The 27047-nt window shown below is 46.4% G+C and overlaps 2 protein-coding genes across 7 annotated transcripts; one reads left to right on the plus strand and one right to left on the minus strand.

The window, feature by feature from the left end:
* Positions 1–747: 747 nt before the first annotated feature.
* Positions 748–11936, minus strand: LOC105695114. Of its 2 annotated transcripts, none has more exons than XM_012416417.1 (9): positions 11838–11936; positions 9607–9786; positions 8223–9374; positions 7174–8049; positions 6508–7038; positions 6206–6433; positions 5328–5978; positions 4753–5253; positions 748–4671 (listed from the first exon to the last, which is right to left on the minus strand). In XM_012416417.1, the coding sequence occupies exons 1-9, from the start codon at positions 11875–11877 to the stop codon at positions 4457–4459; spliced, it is 4374 nt and encodes a 1457-aa protein (XP_012271840.1). In that variant the 5' UTR covers positions 11878–11936; the 3' UTR covers positions 748–4456. The 2 variants fall into 2 exon arrangements, with proteins under 2 accessions (XP_012271840.1, XP_012271839.1); XM_012416416.1 differs by having other exon boundaries at positions 6200–6433.
* A 1357-nt stretch (positions 11937–13293) lies between these two features.
* Positions 13294–19797, plus strand: LOC105695168 (72 kDa inositol polyphosphate 5-phosphatase). 5 transcript variants are annotated; one of them, XM_012416514.1, is made up of 7 exons: positions 13294–14186; positions 14253–14735; positions 17354–17657; positions 17838–18078; positions 18211–18529; positions 18643–19111; positions 19283–19797. In XM_012416514.1, exons 2-7 carry the CDS (start codon positions 14270–14272, stop codon positions 19395–19397), a joined length of 1914 nt encoding a protein of 637 aa, XP_012271937.1. In that variant the 5' UTR covers positions 13294–14186; positions 14253–14269; the 3' UTR covers positions 19398–19797. The 5 variants fall into 5 exon arrangements, with proteins under 5 accessions (XP_012271937.1, XP_012271936.1, XP_012271933.1 ...); XM_012416510.1 differs by lacking the exons at positions 13294–14186; positions 14253–14735 and adding exons at positions 14746–15924; positions 16887–17111; XM_012416511.1 differs by lacking the exons at positions 13294–14186; positions 14253–14735 and adding exons at positions 14746–15924; positions 16893–17111.
* Positions 19798–27047: the final 7250 nt, after the last annotated feature.

Genomic DNA, 27047 nt, shown 5'->3' on the forward strand with positions numbered 1-27047 from the left:
CCATCGGCGTATGCCAGATGGACCTGCGATATGCTGGATAGAAGTTTCCACTTACCGGGGATAGATATATGGATTTTTTAAAACAATACTTTAGACATAAACGTCATATGAGAGGCGCATTTTGTACAATGCAAATCATTAAGCAAACAAGAACCATTCACGGAAAAACTTAGAAAATAAAGAAAAAAAATCCTATTTGCACTGTAGAACAGCGCAACAGATCTTTTTCCCTAGAAAAGAATCAAAAAACTCCATTCACGCACTTCAAAGCAGCACCTCGCCACCCCCGTCTCGTTGCGATTTACATATTTTATTATTCGTCATATTTATATTACACAAAGATGTATACTTAATCGTACATTTGTCCTCGCCGGGATGCCTACATCTCGTTCCACGTAATTAAATAGAGAGTGAAACCAATGTCCTCCTTAACGATTATTAACATTAAACCAGGTCACAAAAATGCGTACGTCTAGAGTCGGGGGGAGGGGGGGGGATACGATTTTTTAATTCAAGGGTGCGGGGGGAGAAAATAAAAATTGAAAAACGCGTGCGCGTTCGTTACTTCCCTGCTGAATCGGAAGTAAAAAAAAAAATAGTGTCTAAAAAAGAAAGGGGGGGAGTCGACAAGTTGAAGGCGATAATCAGGGGGGAAAAACAAGTCGAACGATTATTTTCCTCGTTATCGCGTTATCTCATGATCATCCGCATTTCCTCTTTTCTTTTTTGTCCCTCCCCATTTACTGATTTTTTTTTTCATTTTCTCGCTGACTCTTTTCCCCGCCTCTTGCCGCTTATCGAGGCACGAGTCTGTGTACAGTGTTTCGTATTTCCTTCCGTCTTTCTCTCGCCATTTTGAAATATTCGGCGCACTATCTTACAGATCTTTAGGTTTCCCTCCACTTTTATACAGGCTTAAACTTAAGGCGACGATTTTCTAGGCCGGCAGAGTTCGTACGTTGGAATATTCCCAAATAGACAAAGTGATGGAAAAATTAGCATCAAATTTTCCCCGATAAAAGATCATGAAACGAGTCACGAGGGTGTTGCTTATGATTCCTCATTTGGACCTCTTATCTGCAGGACACAATGACGAATTAAAAATACCTAAATATGAAACAAAATTAAGTACACGCAATGTCTCAATGTTTGTCCGCATAAGTGCAGCAAAATTAATCTCGCGCAAATTTATCGTGCAATACGCGTGCATACATTGCAGACATTTCGTGCAGCGAATTCTTTGTAAATCGATTTTCCCCTTATCGTATTGCGATCACGAATTTCTATCTGGAAGAATCGCCGATTCAAAGTGCCAGCCAAGACGTATAAAATCTCTCCCGCAAAAATCGCCGCACGGTCTTAAATAATTAAGCGTTTCGTAAACCGCCTCTCCGCCGAAAAGAGACTCGGTCGGCCCTCGAGAAAAGAAAAAGTTCCCTTAACAATGTTCTTGTCCCGAGACTGAGCCGAGCCTCTTCCCTAACCAGCGTTTTTGGCTATATAAACATTCCTCGCACAAAACTCGCACGACTTCCAACTAAGAAGGCATTAAATTAATAAGGAAAGGAATAAAGAAAAGAAGTAGCGAAAGGGAAAGGAAGAAAGTGGAAGGAGAAAAAAAAAATTGGAAAAAAGAAGGGAGAGAAACTCAGAAGGAGAAAAGGATTCTCTCTCTATCTGTCTCGAGAAACAACCCTTCTCTGTCTCTCTCTCTTTCTACGGTAAGTCAGGCATTATGCTCCTAAATAGGATATCGCTCTCTTTTCTCTCTCACGCATACGCATACACACATTTTTTTTTCCCTTTTCACTCTATCGCACTCTCTCTCTCTCTCTCCCCCTTAATACATTCGCAAAGTTTTCTTTTTACACGAGGATTCTGAATTTAATCGCTACGAGCGTTTTTTCTCTCTCTCTCTCTCGTTATGTACAATCAGCAATTATCATCCTCGATACAATGTGTCCGTGTACGTGTTATCCGTGTGTGTGTACCTCGTCTCACCTTAATCGAATAATTATTTATAAGTGATTACGCTCAATTATCGTACTCCATGCTGGGGAGGGGAACGTCTACTTTGTATATATATAGATCTTTGCATCTCGCACGAATTAGTGTATGTACATCATATAGTCCTATGTCGCGAATAGGTATTTTTTTTATACACTTTTTTTCTCTCCATTTCTTCTCTCTCTCTCTCTATTCTTTTTTCTTCTCTTTCACCCTATCTATCTCTATCTCTCTCTCACTCGTCGCCAAAGAGGGGAACTCGAAATCACACGTCATCGCCGAGTCGCGAATTATGAATTATGGATTATGGATTACGAATTATGGAATACGGATTATGGATTATGTGACGAATGACGGTGCGGAGGAGATCGAAAAGGAAAAGCCGGAGAAGTCGGAACTGACTTTTTTTTTACGACAGAGATTGACGGCACCGATTGGCATTGGGCAGCAATTATTTCCAATTGTTACAATTAAACGGGATAAATTAACGAGCAAATTTCGTACAGAGTCGTTGAAACGCCGGCGCAATTGTATAAATATCGAGGATGGACGAAGGGATAAACTAATTGATTTTTCTTTCCCCTAGGAGGTGAATTTATAGATTGTTAATGTAAATTAATATTCTACCGTTTATAAGCTGCTCGTTAGAGAAGCGATAATATGTAAAACGTGACGGTCCGTGTTTATGATGATATTATCGATATTGTTTATCTCGTGATTATTGCCCGGAAATGTCCCTGGCGTTTATGTCAATTTCACATTAAGACGCAATCGGAGGCCGTCCATCTCTGCATGATTTTCCGATCGAATGATATCATCGATATCGTTTACAAGACGGGGGGTGGGATGAGGATCATCAATAACCGTAACATGACAATAGCGATGTGCGATCAATTCAATCGCTATTTTACACAGGCGCGTCTCGAATTCCTGCCCAATTTTACAGCCTACTTAAAAATGTACAATTCTCGTCTTCGCTTTCGTTTCCACTTTCTTCACGGACGCGGTAAAACGTAAAAAATACAGAGAACGCCCGAGAGGCTCCTCGGAAAAGCGGGGGAAAAATTTGCGCGACCCGTTACAATTTTTAAAACATAAATAATTCTCAAAAGTCTCCATCGGTCAGTGACATTCAAAATCGAGTACTACCAATGGTCCAGGGGCAGAAGAAATTCTGGATATCGCATCGAGATGATAGCAATAAAATTATATCCGAAAGCGCATAATGTATCCGAGTAGATATCTTTCTCTTGACGCTTAATTAACACTGCGATAACGGCTTGTGTCGAACTTTGGAATAAACCACTTTAAGTTAGAATCAGAATTTTTTTTTTTAAGACGTGTGCACTTTTCTTTTGTAAACAGAGCTTTATAACCAGGGATGGCAACTCGTTTTGCACGCAAAAGACACGTTCCTCGCAATCTCGAGGTACTTACGATACGTTATCACCGACAAACGTACAGCCTCGAGACGTACTTGGCGTGAAACTCTACCGAGTCACGAATTTCGAGCAAAGGGACGTACAAACATCTTCCTCAAATTTCCCCCATAGCCCAGAAAGAACATTCAGTCCCCCTCGCCCCGTTAAACTCGAAAGTCATGATTAAATAAACGACATCTCCCCAAAGCGTGTCACAAGGAGGCACTTTCTCTCCGACCCCGGAAACCCCAGAATCTCCGCATGATTTTCCCTAAAATCGTCGAAATCAACACCAGCACGATTCCCGAATAAATACCTAGCCTAAGTTTCATCCTTACGCGGTGAAGTAAATCTAAATTAAAAACGAGACGTTCGTTACCGATACCAAGAACGGGAGGTCCTGTACGTTTCCGTGCAAAATTCATGCCATCCCGAAATTAGCCCTTTTAGTGCCGACCGAAGTCATAAAGCACTTGTAAAACGACGATATATCGTCGTTCGGCACTAATAGAGTTAATATCCTCCTGGGAGTAATTACAACGGGGACAGGAATTACAACGAGCTCGGGCTCCTCGCGGCGTCCTCTTGTGTCGGGTTAAATTAGGTTAGGGCTAGAAATTGACTCGTATACATTAGCACGTACGAAATATAGGTGTATGTGTTGGTGTGTGGTGTATCATCGCGTGTCATCTCTGTCCTAGAAAGAGTCCTCGCGCTGGCCATCCACGCCGGACAAACCCTTACCACTAGAAAGGCGATCTTCAGTCGTAAACTCGTTCATACCTAGAGCCTTAAGGCGGCTCGCCCGAGCCGACGTTCGGCTCGTTAGGCTCGACCAATCGGATGCGACTCGAGCCTCGGCTCGACCAATCAAACGCTATCCGAGCCTCGGCTCGGTTCACCAACCGCGATTTGAGCCTCGGCTTGACCAATCAGGCGCAACCCGAGCCTCGGCTCGACCCAATCGGACGCGACTCGAGCCTCGGCTCGTCCTCAAGACGCGACGCGGACGTCGACGGGCCGTCCTTTCACGTAACCCGGCCGCCCTCCCGGTGGAGGTTGCACTTGGGTATGTACTGGTTGCTGTCCAGGTGCCAGCCCTTCGTCAGGGCGCACGGGTAGTGGCTTACCGCCCTGCATCCCCTCTTCACGCATCCGATGTTCGCCCCCGTCAGCCCGCAAGAGCCGCACACCGATTTGGCCGCGTCCCACACCGCCTCCTGCAGCCCGGTCACTCGGCCGCCTGAAACGAGACAATCATTCAGAGATCCCGAATACATGTTCAACTCTAGACGAAATGGTTAATGCGTGAGGGTTCTCTCACCTGCCATGTAAACGCCGGCAGCCCAGACGGCGCATTGCTCGTGCAGCCAGACTTCCCAGCGTTGCTCCTCCCCAGGTAACAGGGTCATCCCGGCGAATACGGCGTTGGTGTTGTTCTCGACGTTGTTCCTCTTCTTCTTGCTCATCTTGGCGGAGAACTGGTCGGCGAGGCCGGCGTACCTGAGGCTGCGTTTGTTCTTGCCGCCCTTCTTCTGCTCGGTCGTGATCTCCTGCTCGTCTGCCGAGAGGATCCCCTCCTCGAGGCGCTCCTTGCCGATGAGGTAGGGTCCGAAGAGGTCGCTGAGGACGCCTGCGGGGACCGTGTGCGTGACCGGGTCCAGCAGGGGCCCCACCAGGTTCGGATGGGGTCTCGATGGGGACCCGGGGATCACCGAGTGGGGACCCTGTTTGCAGAAGACGCAGACCCACGTCGAGTCCGTTGTGTGGGCGTCGTACCGCGAGGACAACGTCGAGCTGAAGAGGCCGGCTCTGCTGACCTTGCCTGAAAAGGAAATCTTCGGTTATTTCTAATCTCATTGTGCCAAACACGAGTCCATGATATGATTCACGTCGTACCTCTGTAGTCGAGGTCGTTCTGATGGCTGAGCCTCTTGCTGCGGCCCGCGTTCCCGTTGCCGACGCTCTTCCTCTTCTCCTTGTTGCGTTCCTCCTCCTCCTCCCTGGGGGCGTTGACGACTTGTATACTGAGAGGACTGTCCCTAGGACCCTCCACGTGGACGACGGGTCCCCTGGACCTGATCGAGCTGGCGTTCGATCCGGAATCGTAGGCCATCTCCCTGAGGCCGTCGATCTTCGAGTTCTTCTTCGATTTTTTCGAGGTATCCTGCCTCTTCGAGCCCTTCGAGGGCCGCATCTTCTTCATGGCGGGCATCGCCTCCTTCTGCCCCGCGTCGGCCGCCCCGAAGATATTCTCCGCCGACCTGGAGATTTTCCTCTTGCCTCCCCGGGCCTTCGTCTTCTTTTCCTTCCTCTTCGGGGAGACCTTCGTGTCCACGCTGGAGGAGACGTCGGTCGGGTTGCTGGTCTGCCGGGTCTCCATGGGTGTCACCACGGGGACCACGGATGCCTCGGCCACGACCTCGGCACCCTCGGGTTTCGTCCCTAGGGTTTCCAGGTCCTTGTCCTCGCTCTTCACCGCCTCCGTACTCGCCGCCTCCGGCTTCGCCTGCACTTCGCCCTTCACGTCCATCTCCGTCTCCACGATGCCTGGACACGGGAATTTCAATTAGATTCGCGATAGGAGGAACACTTATCAACACGCACGCACACCATGAAGAGCAGTTCTTAAGGTGTTATGAAAGAGTCATTCTATATTTTCAGATTTGAGATATATATATATAGTATGACCCTTTGATATCACCGTAAGGTGACATGGAAGTGGTAAAATATGTGATTTCGAAATTCATTCTACGAAAATAAGACTCGACCTTCACCTGCGAACATTTTCTCCAGCTCGGACTCCACCTCGTTGAAGGGATTCGCATTGTTCACGTTCTTCGGGCTCGTCACGGCCTTCGAGAGCTCGGTGACGTCGTCGCTGGATTTTCTCCTAACCCTTTGATTGGTCGAGGCCGAACAACTCGTCGCCACTGGCCCCTCGCTGCTTCTCCGCCTCCGGATTGGCTGGTTCTCCTCGAGCCTGCCAACCTCGGTAACGTCTTCTGCAAGGTAAAAGGAAAAAAAAAACCATCATCAACTCATGACTCCCTTAATTTGCCCTCTCCCAGAAACGTACCCTGCTCTTCAGGGTGCTCCTCCGCGAGCCTATGCTCGGGTCGTTCCTCCTCCATCTCCTCGTCCTCTTCGGGACCCACCTGCGTCGAGGTCCTGTCCTCGACTTGGCGGTCCTGGGTGGACCTCTCCTCCTCGGTCTTGACGGGAACAGAGGTCGTCGTCGCCGCCCCTGGGGGCGTCGCCTCGTCCAGGAGAGGCTCGCAGATCCTCGGCCCCGTCGGCTCCGTGGGCTCCAGCTCCATGTCCTCGACCTCGGTCTTCGAGTCCTTGCTCAGCCTTACGGGTTTCTCCAGCTTCCGTTTCCTGCGTTGCTTGGTCGTGTCGTTGCTGTCCTCGTTGCTGAACGACGGCGAGACGACCTCGTCCTCCCGACTCGGCGACTTCGACTTCTGCCGTTCCGGGGACATGCTCTTCACGCTACTCGAGTCCTTATCATCAAGCGGCACCACTATCACCGAGCCGATATTCTCCGTGCCTAGCTTCTTGTTGCCGCCCTCCAGCTTCTCCAGAAGAGAGTCCACGCCCTTTTTACCTGGAAGTTGGAAGAAAACGTTAGGTAAAACGTGAACGTATAAAATGTCAACCCTGAAGAGGTTACACCCTGGTAGAGACCCCTGTTGAAGCTAGGGAGGTGTTAATGGACCATCACCCCTTCCTCCACAATTACCTCGCTTGGGGATGTTCTTCGGCGACCTGACGCTGGTCTCCTCGATTTTCCTCTCCCTCTCGCTGGAAGGTTCCCTCCTGGGGCTATCGGTGACATCCTTGTCGATCTTCGAGGTAAGATTGACGATAACGGGGAGCACGTTCCTAGGGACCTGGGCGATAACGCTGAGGGTGTCCTTGGCCTTGACGACCTCGGGCTCCTTCTTATCGGCGACGACCCTCTCGATGGTGACGCTGGGCGGCAGATTGATGACCTTCTGGGCGAGTACCTCGGCGTTCATCTCCTTGATCTTGTCGTGAAGATTGGCCACGCCCTTCAGGTTGCTCTCGAAGTTCTTGACGGTGATCTTGGGGGCCGGGGGGATCTCCTTGGTGGAGAGGGAGACGGGCTCGCCGACGGAGTTCGGGGTCGGCACCGAGGAGCTGATCCCGGAATCGGAAGAGATTTCTCCGTTGAGGGGGATCGGCGGCGAGATTATGTTCCCGTTTCGGCTCCCCTTGTCGACCGTCCTCGCGGTCAGGCTTATCGGGATGTCCTGCGGTATCCTCGAGTAGTTCTCCGCCATCTCCGAAGTCGCCGACAGGTCCAGGGTGCTCTGGGTCCCTGCCGGCGAGCTTCGATACTGGCTCTGGTTCTGCTGGCGGTTCTGATCGACCAGCATCTGCAGGCTGAAGAGCGGGTTACCCGGGGCGTTCGACGGGGTCACCGTCTTCGAGGGCACCGTCGGCGTGTGCCACGTAGGCGGCGCCTGGGTGTGCGCCAGCTGGGGCGTCAGCTGCGACGTTAGGTGCGACGCCCTCGCCATCGAAGGGTGCGTGTAGAAACCCGCCGGGTTCAGCGCCGCCCCCGACAGCGCCGTGGGGTGGATGTTCAGGCCTGGAAGATAGTTTTTATAATTAATAAGCACCGTTCATAAAAGCATTCTCACCCTGGCTTTGCGTCATGAGCAGGTGATTCCTATAGACAGTCCGCGACAAATGATCCTTGGATTTTGAAGTAAAACCCAAAGCTCTCATTACCAAATTCAGAAAAAATTAGTAGCGCCTCACCTTGGCCTTGCGTCATGGTCAGATGATTCCAGACGGTCTGCGGTGGGGGCGTGCCGACCGGAGGTCGGCTGTGTCCCGGATACTGTCCGGACATGTCGAATTCCTCCGAAGAGCCAGGAGTCAGCTTGGACGTCTCTCCGGGGCTCGGTCCCTCGCAGGCGCTCGTCGACTCGAGCGCGAACCGTTCCTCCGTAGGATTGGCCCTCCCCTTCACGACATTCGAATTGTCCAGGAGTTCCTGCTCCGCGAGTCGGCCCTCCTCCGAGCCCTCCTGCCTCGATACCCTAGCTCTACGAGACTCGGCAAGATCGGAATGCTTCAGCAACCCGCAGCCCAATTTCTTGTACTTCGAGTGGCAATAATACTCCAATCCACCCGGCCGTTCCAGCTGTCCCCAGGCACCGCCGTCCACCAGGTTCACTCTTCCAGGTTTGGCCTCGTTCCCGGAATCCGCCAAACTAAGTTGCCGGTCGATCCTGGCCCGCGTCTGTTCCCCCTCGTGGGAATGTATCGTCGGCCACTGGGCTTCCAACTCCTTGTCGCGATCGGCGAGGGCCTCCTGGTACGCTACATTCTTCTCGACCCCCCTCGCCGGGGTCCAATGTCCCTTCGGGGCTTGCGGGAAGCTGGGGAAGCCCACCGCGAAGTCAGGATAGGTCGGGCAGTAGTTCCCCGACGCAGGGTACTCGTGTAGCTTCGGCAGTTTCTGGGTCTGCTCCTGCCAGGGCCAGCTTGCCGGTATCGTCAGGCCCCCAGGGCTCAGCGCGCTGAAGTCGGACTCCTGTAGATGGGCCCCGTGGAGGCTGCTTTGCAGCAACAGGTTCGCCCAGAGCTCCGTCTGGCTGTCCTCCTGGTTCCTCAGGGTGTAGTTGGGCAGGACCGATGATGTTTCTGGGGTCGAGCGGGTCGGTTGGTCCAGCTTTGTGGCGTTTATCTTCCGGGCCGGTTGGAGCGAATTCAGGTACTCGCCACTGCTGCGACTGGAATGGTTCCCGCTCTCTTGCGCCCGGGTTGATGATGACTTCTTAGACGCGTGCAGGGCGTACAGCTTCTGCAGATCCGACGGCACTACCAATGGCTCGCATCGATAGTCCTGCTGCACGTAATTCGGGGAGAGCGCCCAATGGGGCGCGCCTTCCGGTATCTGCAACCCTAGAATCGGTAGCTTATCGTTAGGACAAATCCTTTGAGAATTTAAGGAAATGTGAAAGTGGCATTGAAAAGGTTTTGAAACTCACGAAATTTCATTTTTCGAACAAAAACAAAATTCTTCCTTAGGTTGCAGAACAGTTTTATAAATATTTTGACTTTTTGGTATATATGGTAATTTCATAACACTTTAAACGAACAATTATAATTTCATGTCCTTCGTAAAGATATTCACCATTGCTGGGAGCGACGCGATGATCATTAGGGATTACACCATGTTGACGATCCGTGGGGTTCCCTTTTCGTTCGTCTCGATTACTTTGCGTATGTCTTCGATCGTATGAAGCACGTTCAATGCTGCTCCCTGTTGTCGAGGTTTGCTCCTTGGATGTCCAGGTCTCCGTGCTTCCTGTTTCTAGAAAGGAACGATCTCTGTTTTAGATCATTTTTTTGTTCAGCTAAAAGATTATTATGAATTTTTAACAAAATGAAACATTAGCAGAATTTTTCTACGATAACCTAAATGCGTCTGTGTCGTTACACACAGGATACTCCTTCTTATAAACTCCGTTCGTATCGACTACGTGACACAAGTTCGCTTTTGTGTTTGCACTAGTTAGACACTGCAAACGAATCGCACCACCTCTCTATCACTGAATCTCGGCTACAATTTTTCCTCCTTTCCCACCTTTCCACCGTTACGAATCAAGAACCACCAACGAGCCTCAAAATTTATTCTCATCGAAGCACCCTCCGCTCTGTCACCACCATCCCCAGGATCTCAAACCTTCGCAACCCTGCACCACCTTTCCACCGCAGGGAACCAAAAAGCACGAGGGAACCTCAAACCCCGTTAAAAATCCACCGAAATTTTAAACTCGTCTCAAACTCGCATTAACCGGTTAAAAGTCCCGAACTCCTCTAGCCGATTTTCCCCAGGAAGCGCGTGTCATCGCCGCACGCCTGTGCGCGCTCGCGCGGCCCGCGTCGTACACGTACGCCGCGGTCGGGCGCGCGCGCGCGGGCTCCGACACACGCCCGACGTGATCCCGCCAGGAGGCCGTCGGCGTCGGCGTTCCCGGGATCGTAAAGCCCCCGACGAGCCGTCTCGACGTCCCTGGTTCGACTCACTGGGGATGCGGACAGGTCGACGGTCCCTGGGCAGTCGCTCGCTGGAAGGAAAGAGCGGCTCTCGGCGCCTCGTCGACGCCCGTCCGGCTTCCTCGGTCACCTCGGCGCGAGTCTCGCCTCCAGCCGGCGGCTCGTCGGGACCTCTCCGTCGCTCTCCGCGCGTATTCCGCGGTCTCTCCTCACGCGTCTCCTCGAGCTGCCTGTCGAGCGGCGGATCCGCCGCCGAGACCGACACCCCGCCGACGTGCGACGGACATGGGTGCCTCTTTCTCTCCCGTAAATCGATGGGCACACTTGGTTTCACTGGGCCCTCCGCCGGCCCCCGGACGACGTGAACGCACCCCGAGACCGTCCCGCGATCCGGCCGACCCCCTCGAGTACCCACCTCGCGCCCGGGACCCCTTCGTCGACGGGCAATTTACGATTCTCGGCCGAAAAATCGTCCGAGCATCAAGCCAGCCAGGATTCAACAATGGTGGCCGCTTGCGAGCGAGACGGCGCGCCGGGGCGACACCTCGCGGCGCGGACCGAGAACTACGCGCCGCCCGCCCCTTGCTCCGTCGGCAAAGGAATCAGGGGAGAGACCTTGACCGTAACCAAGTCGAGAGTCTTGGGTTTTTACATGAATTACGGAATTCCCGACGGGTACGGGGTTAGCGTTAGGAGCAGGGTTGGGCAATTACACTTTTTTCAAGGTTTCTTACATACATTACGTAAATCAAATAGTTTAGCGCAGAATACCAGTAAATTACGTTTCCAATATGGAGGATGCCACGGATGCACGATGTGTATATCCGCTAGGTTGTATACGTCTTTTAGAGCACATGTAAACATGGATACATTTTTATAGTATCTTTATTCTTACGCCTGTGTTCGAAATTCTTTCGACTTAACCCTATTAAAAAATTCCTAATTATCGATATACAAAACACGAGGGAGTCCGCAGCACCATTCCGCGATAATGACGCAAAGCTCGTCGCGGAAACGCACCCTCTTCCCCTTCCCGAAGGTAACGTAGAGCGTGACTCGCCCTCCCCGCGCGCGCTGCCCGCGACACGTGGGGCCGGTAATCCGCATCTACGTCGCGAACACCCCGTCGGTGTCCCCTAACCCCAATGATACCCAAAAACCCGTAATATCCTATAAAAACCCCTTCCCGTGGACTGTCGCACGTTACAGTCTTCATTGACAGTGAGGCTAAACGATTTCTCGGGAGGGGGATCATCCCGTCGATGTGAATCGGCGAGTCTATTCGAGAAAGTTCGTCGAATGGGGTTCGGGGGTGGTACTCGGGAAAACGCCCATTGTTTGGTCAGCTCATGGCGCGCTACTTACCGCACCATTCTGCTTCGTTTATTACCACCGCGCCCTGCATTTTTTCGAGGCTCTTCGAGGTCGAGCGCGGCTCCAGGGGAGTAAACGATCCACCTTGTGCAAGTGCACCTTCGTGACTGCCGGCGCAGTAGCCGGACGCGGCGCGCGCGCGCCGCCGAAGGGCCGCTTGCGGCGCACCGGCGCCGTCGACAATGTTTACAAACAAGGACGCCGACTCGACTCTCGAAGCTTCCGCGAGGGCGACTCGATTCTCGATTCCGGAACCGCGATCAGCGACAACAGGTGTTACCGCTGGATCGTTACGAATATGCCACACGCCATTGAGCGACCCGGCTTGTACTTGATTTTCGGGGACGAGTCGTTCGTCGCGCGGTTCAACATGGCCGACTTTTTTTTTTCATTCCCAAGTAAGGTGGAGCTGACGGAGAACTGCGGTGGCTGGCCGGAAATTCCACGTTTCTTTGAATCTCGATGGAAATTAAACGTAACCGCGCCTTTATTTTGTTATTTAATTATTTGGAACTGGTTTACAGAAGTTGGCTGAATTTCTTTAGTTTACAGATTGAAGTAGGCGAGTGAAGTTTCAAAATGGCCGACTTCCTTCCTTGACAAGTAAGGCGGAGCTGACGGAGAATTTCTGCAGCGGTTGGTTTGTATTCGTAGTTCTTATTCTTAATATACGCATTTAAAACGTAAATGCGCAAATGCCTTCCCTGAAAATCTCCCCTTGAACTGCGCATAACCGTTTGGGGTGGAGAAGGGTATACGACAAAAGGAAGAGTAATCTGCGTCGAAAATATATCTATGCATCACCCAAGGTCGACTTTTACTCTACTGACAACTCTATAGTAAAATTAAAATAAAAGTACAATACTACTAAATCAATTTGAACATCTTTCATCCCTTTATTATTTTTCGAATTATTACAAACTGCAAATATTCACATTGAAATATTAGCGCATGAATTCCAAGTAAACTTTTACTTTGCAGATTCTGCGATTGTCGATAAAAATGTGGAATTCAAGATGAAATCGATCTCCCTTATTCTACGCATAATGTCCGGTCGAGATGCTCTTTCGAAGGCGCAATAGATTTAGAATCGTTCCCTTCAGACGTCCGACAAGTTTCTATAAGTGCGATTTGAATTTTGCGCCTTGAATTCAATCGTTTAATTATACATCCCTGGAAGTTTCTCAGGGCTTTGTTCGGCCTCGTGGACTTGAATAAAGAATTACAAACGGTTTTTAATAGTCTGTAAACGACGATATACCACTAATAGCTTAATTTTTAATTTATAATTCTCTTTTAACGTCAGTTTAGCAGTAGATATAGAATACTAGATTGTAATTGGCGCTCCAATTCAAGATGGCGGCCGGTAGCCAATCAGAATCGAGCGCGTTTCTTCAATATCATTGGTGACCGATTAATGAATGATTCAGACGTGCGTGCGGGAGTATACAACTTTGATAAATAAATTCACGATATTGGCCTATCAGAAACGAAAGTATAAGCGCGATAATATATATTAACACGCTGTAAAAGCCAGGCCTAAAGGGGAACCAACCCAAGGTCAATAAACGAAACGAATAAGAACTTTGATATTTAAATGTACTGTGGCGTGCATGCGCGTACGTACGTGCTTTATTCAAGATGGCGGCCAGCAGACGACAACGGCGGAAAACATGGCGAAGTGGTTAACGAGCGAGCTGTCATGCGGGTGCCGATAAGGGAAAAATTAAGAGTAACGGTTCGTTTCGACGGCGAAGAGGAAGTTTAAGGTTAACTTGGTCCCGGCGAGTTAAAAGGAGACGCTAGTTCATGGAATCGAGGTGAATTGTCACGAGCCATCGCGACGCCGACACGGTCTGCCACCGATCGTCTCGTGTCTGACGTAAACGAAAAATTAACCTCCGCCAGTGGCAGTATTCCTAATTCAACCACCGTACATTTCGTAATTCAAGATATGTATTTCCGTCGAGGTGACACAATCAAGTATATCTATAAGGGAGCGATTGCGTCCTCAAGTTCTGGCGCGTGTACTTGTCCGCAAGGCTGAAAAACTCCCCCTTAGAACTGTGCCAAAACCCCGCTTTCATATTTCACTGTCGCGACAACTATCGGATCTAGTAATTTGTAGTCCGTGCAGGCCCCATTAGACGTGCTGAAATGGTTTCCAAGTGATTTCGATGGACTCTGCGTTGCTAGTCAGTATTTGCCAGAAGCTTAGTGTTCGCTGCGCTGCTAGGATGTTAATCGGACCGGTGTACAGGAAGTTATTCTGGAAAGGAATGCAGAGTTTCCGGTTCTGTTATCAATGATTGCCTAGGAAAGTCGGAGGACCAGGAATCGGTAAGCCAGAAACAGCGAATGTTAGAGAGAAGCCTGCGATGATGGACTGATCGTTCGCTTTTGAAGACTTCGCATCGAGTATTATGGAGCGAAGCAACACGGACGATGCCTCTGCCCCAGCAAGGACCGATGCCTCGCCGAAGCTGAAACCGAAGAAGAAATCCCTGTGCCGCTTGTTGATGGCTAAGAAGACAAAGATTGGCTGCTCGGAGACCTCCTGCATGGATGGAGACTCGACCAAGGATTCTAAGCTCGAGAATTCCCAACACAGCTCGAGGACGAGCACTAAATTGTCGCTCTGCTGTGCGATGACTGAGCGCAGTGGAACTCCTCCGCAAAGCTTGACTCTTGGTGGATTGTCCCCGACTACTCCGAGCCACGCTTCGGTGAAGTCTGAAGCAGCGTCGATCAACGGACACTGTCAATTTCATGCTGCAGTCGAAAAGGCTGATAGCGCTCCAGCCAATCCAGCATCAAAAAGCCCAGAGAACATGGCTGCATTTAACGAGCTCCGAAAGAAGGATCAACGACAGAGTGTCTGCCTGGAAGGTGAGACGATTTAAGTACTTCTATCTTGGTGAGAATCTGTTTCTCTTGTGTGCGAGCAAACTCATTGATACTCCTAGGTCGTACGTGAATAACGCAACACGATTGGATTCTAAGTCTCTAGGGACTGCTTGCCACTCTTGAAGCAGCTTAAATTTGTAAGATGCTCGTGGTAACGTAGCAGCGACCTTGCCAGTCAATTCCCTCCACTCTGGTGCCGATGATTGCAGCATCAATTAGATTCTCCTGCCTACGGCAATACAAGTTGTATTCACCATATTAGTGGTGAAATAGTTAACACTCATGCCACGTTGGAAACACTGGTTTTTGTAAGATCACCGAAGTTAAGTAACGTTGGACGTGTGTTTGGTTAGGAAACCATCAGGGAACACTGTGTAGTGTTGATAAAAAAAAACTAATGTAAAAATGATACATAAAACGACATAGCTGGCCTAAATTGAGTCGAGTACGAAGACTCTGGAGCCGAAACAAGCAAGAACAACAGTGGACGAACAACGTTTTTTCGAGTCACGCGATCTGTGCAGTTAAAGTAAGAGCTTCGAAGAGATCACCGAAAAAGTTATATCGTTCGTTTAAATGGCTGAGCAGAAGGAGATTAGAAAGAAAGATTCTTTCCTCCACAAGTTGGCGAGGTTCTTAGGAGGGAAGAGGAAGAAAGTGGCTAGCGATGGAGAAAACTCTCCCAGTTCTTCGATCTCGAAGAAAGTGATCGAAGTTCCACAGAATGGAGACAATCCTCCCTCATCATCAAAGCATGTTCCTGCAGAGAGACCCTCCGAACTACTGTCTCAGGGTGGAGGAAGAAAGGAGAATAGAAACCTACAACAGGAACAAACTAAGCAAGGGCTTGTTTGTACTATTACTATTCGCAGAACGGAGAGTTCTGCAGGAGGCTGTCGAGGGAACAGCGAACTGGGTTCTGAACACTTTAACGAGGCTGATGTTGATGTTCCTTATAAGAAGCACGTCCAGAATACTTGTACGATAGCTTTGCCACGAGAACAGAATTCTGGCGGTCGATTGCGTAAAGGTTCCTCGAGCTCCTTGTTTTGTGACCCGAACAAAACATTGCAACGACAGGAAATGTCAAAATCTGTGTCAGGCCTAAATCCCAGTAATTCAAAGGCTCTGATTGTCTTGGGAGCCGACGAGCATTTCAGTCATGAAAACGGTAATTTTATTCACGAGTTTGACATGACACGAATTAAATATGACGGCCAGTTAATAATTTGTTGTCAATTTTTTTTTTGTTATCCACTTGTTTATTGTTTTGGAGTTATTACATCTTTATGGGAAACTATTTATAGATTGTTCCTCATCCATCATAAAAACACAATGAAAAGCTTGTGAATAAGCATTATTTATAGCTATTTAAGTAGGCCAGTGATTACAGTTCTTTATTTAGAGATTATGGCTCCTACGTTAATTACGCGATTACGCAGAGGTGATTTCATTAACGGTACAGCTGGGCCTTGTAATATTCTAAATATTCGTAATAAACTGGCCGCCATGTTTTGTTTGCTTATTTAGAGTCGTCCTCGAAGTAGTATGAATTAAATTCATAAACAAATTGAATGCAAGGCCCTTTAATTAATTAAATATTTGCCCACTCGAGCTAGCTTTCTCGACGTCTAGAGGAAAACAATATTTCACTCGTTCTCCACACTCCGGATAAACGCAATTTTTCTCGTTGCCATTTCGAAATATTAAAAAATGTTCCAAACAAAAGTTGTTCCGTTGAATGTATCGAAGATCTTTTACATGAAGCATTTCTTCGCTGTAACCATCGTTAACCTGGAAAACCATACAAAACATTTATCCAGAATCTCTCAAGATCAGAACCCACTCGCCCGGAGAAATTCACAATTTCCCGATAATCGAAGCGCGGCATAAAAAGATCCCCTTCACAAAAGTTCTACATTACATCCCACTCTACAACTTTTCTTTGTAACAATTTTTTGTACGAGGTTTTGTTAAGCCAGAGAATGGCCATTCTCTTGCGTGCACGTTCAAAGTGTCGCGAGAACCGCCCTTGCGTTCGAAGTTTTCGATTTAATTTTTTCCCCAAAACCCCTTGCAAGTGCCGAGGGTGGCAATTTGACTTTATTTTGCTATTTATTTACCGAATCCGAGAATTAGGCGAGTCCCAGAGGAGGGGCAACTCGCCGGACCCCGGGGGACAAGTCCCAGGCACGACGGAGGGCCCCGAGGTGTCTAAGAAGGACGAGTATTTTAAATCGGGCAAGTACATCTCGTACTTCTTCCTGGAAATGGAGCGGCAATCATATGATCCAAATGACGTTTACGGGATGGTACGTTATCATGTACCCGAGGACCACAACTTGTCGGACGCGGAAGGTACAACCATTCTCAAGGACCATTTCCTTCTAAGCGAATGCGAATCGATTATCGTGCAAGTTTGCCCGGCTTTCGGCTTGTCCTTCCGAAATCATATTTTAACATTTTGCTGAAATGCGATATTTCTTTTTTTAACATTGTCCCCGGTTGTGGATAAAATAAGAAGTAAATCGAGCTCGTCGAAGGTGGTAATTACTCGTTACAGATGACATTACTTGAAATTAAAAAGTCACTTCTTGCAGACCACTCGTCCTCGGGGTCCACGTCTCCGAATGTGTCGACGATCCTGAAGAGGAAGCTGCTGCACCGGCGATCAGCTGACAATCTGACAGTAGAGTCGCCCACGTGTTCTCTTCGTCACTCCAGTCCAGAGTCGATAAAAAGTGCGCCAATCCAGCTGAAGCCGAGATCGACATCTCAGGATGCCCTGTCGAAGAGGAACCACGTTTCCCATGCAGATGGAGCTTCCATGGATAGTCTGGCGAAGCAAGCTCTACTTGCAGCTCAAGTTCTCAACTTGATCCCTACTCAAAAGGCTAGAGAGAGGTAACGAGATGAAAAAATTGAAATATGAAATTTAAGATGATATCAAAGGCGCCGAGAAATTTAATCAACGGCGATAAATTAAAATTGATTTATACACCTATGTGGTCGCGGATCGTTTATTATATGTGAAGGTTTAACTAATAGAAGAAAAATTAAGGTCTTGTTTGTAACAATTTACAGGAACTTCCTTCACGGGAGAGTCGCTGCGAATTCATTGTTGGGCCCTGTTGAGCTGGAAAAAGTGCTGCCCAATCGGGAGATCAAAATCTTTGTCGGAACTTGGAACATGAATGGCCAAACACCGCCGAAGGAGCTCAACGATTTTATGTTGCCTTCGGACATCGAGACTGTCCCGGACATGTTGGCCATTGGAACACAAGAGTCATGTTCGGAGCGCAGCGAATGGGAGGCTGCACTGCAGGTGTGGATATGATCTTTCATGGGTGTCAGGACGTTACCTGCTTCGTTACAGTTTCCATATTCACGTTGTAAAGTTTGAAACGATTCAGTGCCACTTTTATATCACCTTAAAGCCTGGAATTATTTTTTTTAGGAAACGGTGGGCCCTTCTCACGTCCTGTTGACAAGCACCAGCCTTGGCACTCTTCACCTGGCGATTTTCCTCAGAAGAGACCTGATCTGGTTCTGTTCGGTCCCGGAGGATTCGAATTTCTCCACGAGGCCAGGAACCGCTTTTCGGACCAAGGGTGCAGTGGCCTTGGCCTTGATGATCTTCGGGACCAGCTTCCTCTTTGTGACGGCTCACCTGACGGCTCATCAGGACAAGGTCAAGGAACGAATAAGCGACATCAAGAGGATCGTGAGGAACCTCGATCTCCCTAAGGATCTGCCCACGAAACACAAGAGTAAAGGTGCGGTTTCGTTCCGAGAATATTTGGAGGAATAATTTAATCAGTTAGCTGTTGCGATATAAATATTAATATAAGAAAAAAAAAAATGAATTAAATCCCTTATCGTTTTTTAGACGTGACCCAGAACTTCGACTGCGTCTTCTGGTTCGGCGACCTGAACTTCAGGCTGGCCCAGCCAAGGGAAGAAGTCGTTCGGTGGGTGACCGACACGAGATTCCCTCAGGAATTCCCTGTGAGCCTTCACAAGGACCAACTTCGCATGATCCTGGACGACGGTGCAGTTTTGCGAGGATTCGAGGAGGCTCCCATTACGTTTCCCCCGACCTACAAATACGACCCTGGCACCCAGAATTTCGACTCCAGCAGCAAACAGCGGACTCCTGCCTACACGGACAGGATCCTCTTCAAGGGGAAAGGACACACCAGGGGATACATAAGAAGAGTCAGCTGTGACAGCACTTCGGCTTATAAGGACGGCACTTTGGAGTGCTTAATATACGACTCTGTACCCAGCATCTGCACCTCGGATCACAAACCAGTCTGGGGCGTCTTCAAGACTACCTTGAGACCTGGAATAGACACGTAAAGATCTCGATTATTAATACTAGATGCGTTCATTCATTTAATTTAAGCTGATATGAAGAGATCAATAATTCGTATACATTTTTTATAACGATTTCCGGTACTTTGAAGGTGTCGTAGATAGATTTTCGAGGTCAAGCAGGATCTAAAGACCCGCCGTTCTTCTTTCAGAATTCCTCTGGCAGCTGGGCTGTTCAATCGCGAGATTTACCTGGAAGGAATCAAAAGGAGGGCAGCAGCGATGGACGAGTCTCGAGGTGCTCCCAGAGTATGCTCGGTCCAGTGACGCAAAAAGGATTTCAACTCTCTCTAAGTGCAGACTATTTGCCAATTGAGGATGCTGACAAGCAACCTGTCCTAGCCTTGGATAGGCTCTTTCCATTTCCAGGTATCTCGACGACTCCAAGTCGGCTGATTACGCTTACGTTTGTATACGTAGAAACCTGCGATCGGCACTCCTCGTGGATCGCAAAGAATCTAGTCAAGACGTTTATCGATTATCATTAATCCTCGCCTAAGATATACTATGGACACTTGTTAACAGCGTATTCTAGATTTCTCCAGAGCTGGACGGCGTGATTGAGGTGAGGTGAAACCCGTCGAGACATTTCATCGACGTTGGTAAAAAGAATTCTCCTAAATACCTACGTTATCGACGTTCGTATTTATATCGACAGCCGTGTCGAATTATATTGGGTATTGTACTAAATGGCATAATCTATAAGTCGTTTTCGTACAATAATTATAAAGAAATCGAAGTAACACTCCAGAAATCTGGATTCGTGGTTTTTGATGCCAAGACCATCATCTTGGATGTGTATTTAATAAATTCATATCCTTAATAAATATTTCGAGAATGGAATTAATTTAAGAGAAAATTTTGGAAAATCTGTCGTAGAAAGTCTTCGACTTGTTATTCGACGGAGTGCAATTTTGTCTAGCTCTGGTTTTCTTAAGGCTGTCCCGTACAAACGTAAGACGATAATTGAACCGAGGTCATACTACGTCATTTTACGCCTTCATTTCATGAATCATGTTCACTTAGACATGATACGTCTCTAATAAGGAACTTATCTCCGGAATAATTAGTTGCAGTGCGTTCCTCTGCGATGTTCCTCGATATTTTAACCCTTTGATCGGTAAATGTCCATGTTCTTGAAAAACAATAGTACTTTTGATTATAAATAAGAAAATCAGTAAATTTTTTAAATAAAAATAGTAATCCCGTTTTCTTTTTTAAGCAATTAAGTCATAAACTAAATTAAATGTAAACCTAAACATAAGCTTAGATTAGTTTCCAAGAATTTATTCAATCGAGTGGAGATTATTTTTCATTATAAACTAATTAGTCTACCAATAGTCAATCGTAATGCCGAAAGTGGTTGGGAAGTTAAAAAAGTGATAGAAAATGGCAGAAAAAAATATTAGCGAGGTAGAACCTTCCTAAGTGGATGTCAATTATATTGTCATAAAATCGCGAGAGTAATTTTTAAGGGCTCGTGTCACTTTGCCAATTAAAGGGTTAAAGAATTATATACAATGTCTCGTGGCTTTACAGGCTCAAGTGTCAATGACACTTTTATTACATTTTAGATAACTTTTCTCCGATACATTTGGATACTACATTGTATATCTCGTCTAAGTACCGTGCGACTGTAATTGTCGATGTATGCACAACATTAATCGCACGCGCGAATGTTAATTGAGTTTGTACATGTACATAGGGTATATACATAGGTGTACACGTTGTAATGTTATTCCGACAATAATATTATGTACGGAGTCGTGAAATTGTCAACGACCACAGTCGATTAATTGTTTCTATGTAATTGTCCCCGTTTAAAATTTTGCATAAAAAATTGGCGCAAAATAAAATGCAAAATGTAGTGGAAAATGAAATGTATAGAGGGTATTGTTTTAAATTGTTCTTTGTTTTTTTTTATTTTATGGGCATGTTTTATGTAACATTTTGAGCAGGGACATGAAACAATAGATTTCAGTCGGCTTAAGTTTAGATCTCCTTTGTCGGGACCAGATGTATCGCATGTATAATGTACTCTAAAGTACTCGTCTAATGCAGATTGAAACTCCGTTATAATACTGCGCCATATCGTTATAAATGATTAAACAATTGTTAATCATCCTACAAGCAGTATTCCAGTACTTTTCACCAGCAGTATTGCACATAACAATTTTTTATCGAACTAGAAATGGTATAAATCAAGTTTACCAATAACGCCTGATGTTTAATTATTTCATTTTATTTTATTAAAAAATGTTCAATTATTTGTAAATATCGACAGGTACTGGGTTAATTATTTAAAAATCGTCGGTTTAATGGCCTGTGTTAAAACGGAGTTTTAAGAGATACTCTTAATCACCTTAGATAGTAATTACATGTTAATTGTTCGGACAATTTATAGTTATTACTCAGCTTGTATCGCGCACAATTAAGCACTGTTCGCGTCGATTATATGTGTTCATTTTTATCGGCGGATATTTTTATTAAGCTACACCAAAGGTACCGTTGCGATGGGATTAATTATTTATTTCTTTTCTATTCTAATATATACATATAAGTATACACATATAGAAGTGCACAAAAATGAAATGTTTTTCGCTATCTCTAGTCTACCGGCAAGGACTGTTTATTGATATATAATTAATCTAATTAACTTGCATGTGCCTAACATATTCGGCAGCCATCAGCTATAATTATATCACGCATGGAAAATAGAGTACAGTGGTACAACAAGGTACTTCAGTAATGGCCAATTCCTGTAAGCTTTTAAGGATATAAGCTGCTAAACTAATTATTCCATTTGAAAGGTATTGTTCATTTTCCGCGCAATTTTCCCAGTGTTTGGAAATTACCCGTTAAAGATATTAATTCGCGTCTAAGGTATCTTTCGTAATTTCCCCGTGCAATTTTCCCGCCGTTCTGATCGATCGGCCCGTTTTGTAAACGTCCTAATTAAATGCGTACAGTGCAGCTCATTATTTTTACAGTCGCCGAGCAGCCTGCCTTATATATCTGCCTTAAATCGAGTTACTGCGAGATGCAATTATCAGAGGCGATTACGTATTTACATGCTGCGTATTTACGCGTTACTCGCTCTAGTTACTCTCCTCCACCTTCTTGGGTATATATGTATTTACACCGATTTACGGGTATTTCCCGATGTACTTGGCGTGATTAAGGGCAAGGGAAATGGGGAGGAAATTCGAACTCTCCCGATGGGCTCTCGAGAAACGAGAAATAAATAAATGGAAAAAAGTAAAGACTCTCGCGAGCAGAGCTGGGCAATATTTGAAATGCTTTCGACTGGACGTCCACTTCCTGCGGGATTAATTCGTAATATCCGACTCGACTTCGATTTCAGGGCGAGATTTTTGGAGTATTAGAAATCGCACTTTCAATGTTTCTTGATGGTTATCTAGAGTAACGTCCTAATTGTTGATAGAGATATTTTGTACCCAGCTCTGCCATTAAAAAGAAGTATTAAAAAAAAAGAGAAAAAAAAACTTGCGCGGTGGGGACCGCGTAAAAGACTGTTCGTATAGACTAGACATGTATGTCCTTACATCTCCGATACGCTGTGATAAGTTGTAATCGTATTTGTATTAGTTAGCGATTTTTGGGTGGAACAAAATTTTGGAAAATTCTATTCAAATTGCGCTGAAAAAAAAAGACCGATTATTCCAACAAGACGGACGTAAAATATTCTCCGTTATCATATTTCACTCTAATTTCGATGTCATAAAAGCTAATCATAAAATTGAAAAGAAAAATAATGTGAATACCTGGGGAATATATTAAGATTAATTTAACAAATTACCGCGAAGTGATTAGAAAAAACCGAGTCTCTGACGTAAACGCGCTTTGGCGTAACCCTTTCTACATCTTAGAGATAGTCTCTCGATCGTAGCAAATAGGAGAGCATCTTCTACTTTAAGCCCGGCCGAGAATAAATATGTAGGAAAAGAAATGAATATACAAAACCGACGCTCTTATCGGACGTCGCCGCGATGCCGTTGATCGGTCATAAGTGAGATCCTGATGTATGTAATCGAGTACTGATATTTAAGCGCAAACGTGGAAATAAAAAAAAGAAAAATCGTAACATCCGCGGCATTAATTTATCTCATCTTTTGAGATTTCACTGTTTAACCTTTTGGCTACTAAGAGCGCCCGAAGGCGCCCGACGTTTGGTCCAATATTGCCTGCCCGGTCATACGAATTTCGCCCATATGTCGAAATGGCTCCGTGTTCAAAGGGTTGAAAATCCGCTTATAAACATTGAGATTTTTTTAAAGTAAGGTCTGGAATCTAGTCTCTGTATATAGGAGGTATGGAGGTACCCGGTATCGATACTTGGTACTATCGGATACGTTCCTTCTCCTTGAGTATTCGGGTGACGTTTCTCGACCACGTGGTCTGCGCGCACGCCAAAGCAGGGCATTACAATGCGATCTGTGTTGTCGGTTCGGGAGTGGGGTGGGGTCTATAAATATTTATAAGGGGCTCGCAGTTTCGTCGAGGCAGTTTGTCTCGTATCTCGGCTCCGGGCAGAGTCCTTTAGTGCCTTTCTTTGGGGAAGAAACGCCGAGCTGGAAAGTTTCGCGGACCCGACTCCGATGGCCACTGGACCCTGGGACGCGTATTTTATCCCTCTTTTATTTTTATTCCTCTCTTGCGGGAAATCACTGTCGAATAATGTTTAGGAGAATGTTTGGCAAGCGGGGGATTCGGGGCGGAGCGCCAATTTTTTTTTTTCAACCGATCTGCAATTTGTCTAGGACATTTTTCTTCGCGAGGAAGCTTCAATTTCTCAAAATTTCTAGGAAAAAAAAAAAGTGTGGAGAAATGAGCAATGAGTTATTTGGAATTTCTCGTCGTTCCTGATGTAACTTATCGCGTTTAGAACTCTAGGTGTAAAAGAGGAGGACTAAATTATTACAAGATCCCTGGTTTCCCGAGGGAAACGCCTTGGGTCTCTCGAGTGCGAAATTACACGCCCAAGTCGGATCTACTTTGCGAGAACGCGCTAAATCATAACTTTACATCGCGGTACATAATTACTTTCGGAACTTTAAGGCCGGGAATTATTCCAAGTAATTAACGGCATTAACGTCGCGGCGCATTAAGAGCGCGCCGAGATCTGGTACTGTACACGGCGAAGAGAAGTAAGCGGTTTATCGTTCTCACGATACGTCGTGGAAAAAAACATGTAACATAAAAGTTCTTCGGCGTAGTATGAGGGAGAATTTTTGTTGGAAGCATTTTTTCCTAGGAAGCACCATTAACCCAGAACTTTGCAATGAGTATTAAAGTTGGGCGAAAAGGGCTGATGGAAGCACGTGCCTTAAAGTAGCTGGTACTTGGCGTGGAGTACTCTATTATGCCGCCGATGTACAGAGACCAGAATCTAGACTTCGTGTACCGAGAATAGAACTTGAGAGAGATACTGCCACCTCGTACACCGAGTCATTAAAACTTTGGATACCCACAATTAATCCGTGGTGGGCTTTGATTAACCGCGGGAGATTTCCCTCCACCCGGAAACGAATGACTACGATTTACATTTTTCGGGGGAAATAAAAGATTTATTTATGGGCTTACTCGAAGGGTGAGAAATTGCCGGATTTCTAGTACCTACGACCCGCAGCAATTATTCCTATTTCTCTACCCATAAACGGAGAAAAATTAACTACAATTAATAATAATTTGTATATTTACGTTATCCTATTTTATATGCCATCTTCAACCCTTTTAAGAGTCCAACATGGAGATGTCTCATATTTGAATAATTTTCCCCACAGACTTGTTTCGCCCAGACCGGGCATGGATTGGGGTGAATTTTTAGCTTGCCTTGACAAAGCCGGGGGTCATCCCCGACGTCGTCGAGTTCCTCGACATTTGCGGAAATTAATTCGGCCCTGGTCCACCGCGGCCGGCGGCCGAATTCAATATCCCTAATGGAAAAAAGGGGTGCACGTCGAAACGTCGGATCTCCGTCAGTCCACTCGAAGGGCTCGGGTCCTGAAAAGCGGCCGAGCGAGCTGAAAAGAGCGGCGGAAAAGGCGGGGGCCGCTAAATAAAATCGTTAAAGGGTCCGAATTAATCTAACTAATGAAGGGTGATGCCGAGGGCTCGGCTAAGCCCTCGAAAGATTTTACCCCGTAATTCCTCCGCCAAGTTTTTCTTTTTTTTTTTTCCATATTACGCCCGTTTTTCACAGCTGGAGGGGAAACGTTGATACTATGCATGGAAAATGGATATTTTCCCCGGGAACTCCGATTATTCGGCTCCGGTTTTCCCACCCCGTTGCTTCGGCTTGAAAATATTTACCCGACTTTTTATTTTTTCGGATTTGCTTTAAAATCATTGAAAAAATGTTTAGGGTGTTAGAACTTATGTTGGGATAGTCTGGAGATTATTTTGGAAATGACGGAGAATTAGTTTCTGTATTTGGAAAAAAAAAAAAAAATGAAACATATTGGTAATTCGAAGAATTCAACATAAATAAATTGTCATACTTCCGAGGAGATGTCGCATCCAATTTGATAAAAATTACCGTGAAAGGAATAAAAATGAAACGAAATGGGATGTAGGCATTTCTCTCGGCTCGATTTTCCGGCATTTATTTGATGGGCTACCCCCGTGACAAAATACACATTCCCTCCCCATATATCCGGTATTTACTCAAGGTTCTCCTCTGCAAACTTCGGCAAAATACGTCGACGAGTGTGGCTCGCCCGAAGGATCGGACGATCGCGGTTTGCAATCTCCCGGGACATAAATCGGGAAGGCCTGGAGGGCCTCGGATCCCTCGACAGGGAGCACAGCCGTTCTCTCGATTATTAACCCGGTAATTCAGCCGATATCGACAATCGCTGGCGTCCCCTCATTCCCCTGAACCGTATCACGGAGTACGCCGATATGGCGACTCGAGAATTGTGAATTGTATCGACCGCCCCTCTGCTGGCCACTTATTATTTCGAGTTTTATCCCTCCACTTTTTCTAGGGGGATAATTCATGCAAGACATTTTTTTTCGCTTATAGTTTTAATAACGTGGGAAATGGGGAAAAGTGTTGACAATAGAGGAGAGAAGGCAAAATCGAATACATTTTCTGAGATTGTCGTTTTGATTTTTTTTCAGGGAGGGTAATTCATGGACATGTTTTAGTTCATGTAGTGGCTGTAGTATTGCATTTCTACGGTGTCCCAAATTGCTCGAGATGGGTCATGTTTTATATAAGTCTCCTCCATTAGAAACACTATTCTTTATTATAAATATTTAAAAAATCCCCTCGCGATATGGAAAAGATTGCTCGAAACCATTTCCCATTAATTATCTGAGGTAGTCTCAGAGGGAGGAAATTCAAACCGGCGGGTTAATTTTTTTTTTTGTATTACTACCTTTTATCGGACATCTCGTGCCTTTGGCAATCGAAGGTCTATATCCTGGAGTACGGAAATGAGGGAATTTCCCGATATGGCGAAGGGACGTGTTTAGGTCCGGATCCGCAGCATTTCGTCCGGCGATATTAAACTCCCGGTATTTGCTTTACTTTGAACTTCGCGTCGCGACGGCCTCGCTTTCGGGTTTTCGGTTTGTCGAATACGCCAAAGCTTATTTGCGAAACGGTTAATTATAATGCGAGGACCCCCCTTTCGTCCTGTCCCCTTCCCTCCTCTCTTCGTCCCTCCCAGAACCGCCGAATTTATCGGGGAATTTCGAAGCGATGAGAGATGGCCTCTTAAGGTGATATGAAAGTTTAATATATACATATCAAGAAGTGAAAATATTTATAAAATTTTTCTCCAAACTGGGTGCACCATATTATTTAAAATTTTAACACGTGATTAATGGAGGCCCTAAAGCTGGTCCTGGAACTCATTAAATTTCATTTTTCATGAGAAATTTATT

The sequence above is a fragment of the Orussus abietinus genome, unplaced genomic scaffold, assembly GCF_000612105.2.
Source record: "Orussus abietinus isolate OABI.00-Male unplaced genomic scaffold, Oabi_2.0 scaffold59, whole genome shotgun sequence".
Lineage (NCBI taxonomy): Eukaryota > Metazoa > Arthropoda > Insecta > Hymenoptera > Orussidae > Orussus > Orussus abietinus.

Bases quoted from the DNA above. Each gene is read 5' to 3' on its own strand.
- LOC105695114 (XM_012416416.1), bottom strand. From the start codon at position 11,877: ATGCAGGGCGCGGTGGTAATAAACGAAGCAGAATGGTGCG. The intron at 6,434-6,507 runs GTACGTTTCTGG...TTTACCTTGCAG, and splicing joins GGAGCACCCTGAAGAGCAGG to AAGACGTTACCGAGGTTGGC. The intron at 5,254-5,327 runs GTACGACGTGAA...TTTCCTTTTCAG, and splicing joins GAACGACCTCGACTACAGAG to GCAAGGTCAGCAGAGCCGGC.
- LOC105695168 (XM_012416510.1), top strand. From the start codon at position 15,330: ATGGCTGAGCAGAAGGAGATTAGAAAGAAAGATTCTTTCCTCCACAAG. The intron at 18,079-18,210 runs GTGTGGATATGA...TATTTTTTTTAG, and splicing joins AATGGGAGGCTGCACTGCAG to GAAACGGTGGGCCCTTCTCA. The intron at 19,112-19,282 runs GTAAAGATCTCG...TTCTTCTTTCAG, and splicing joins TTGAGACCTGGAATAGACAC to AATTCCTCTGGCAGCTGGGC.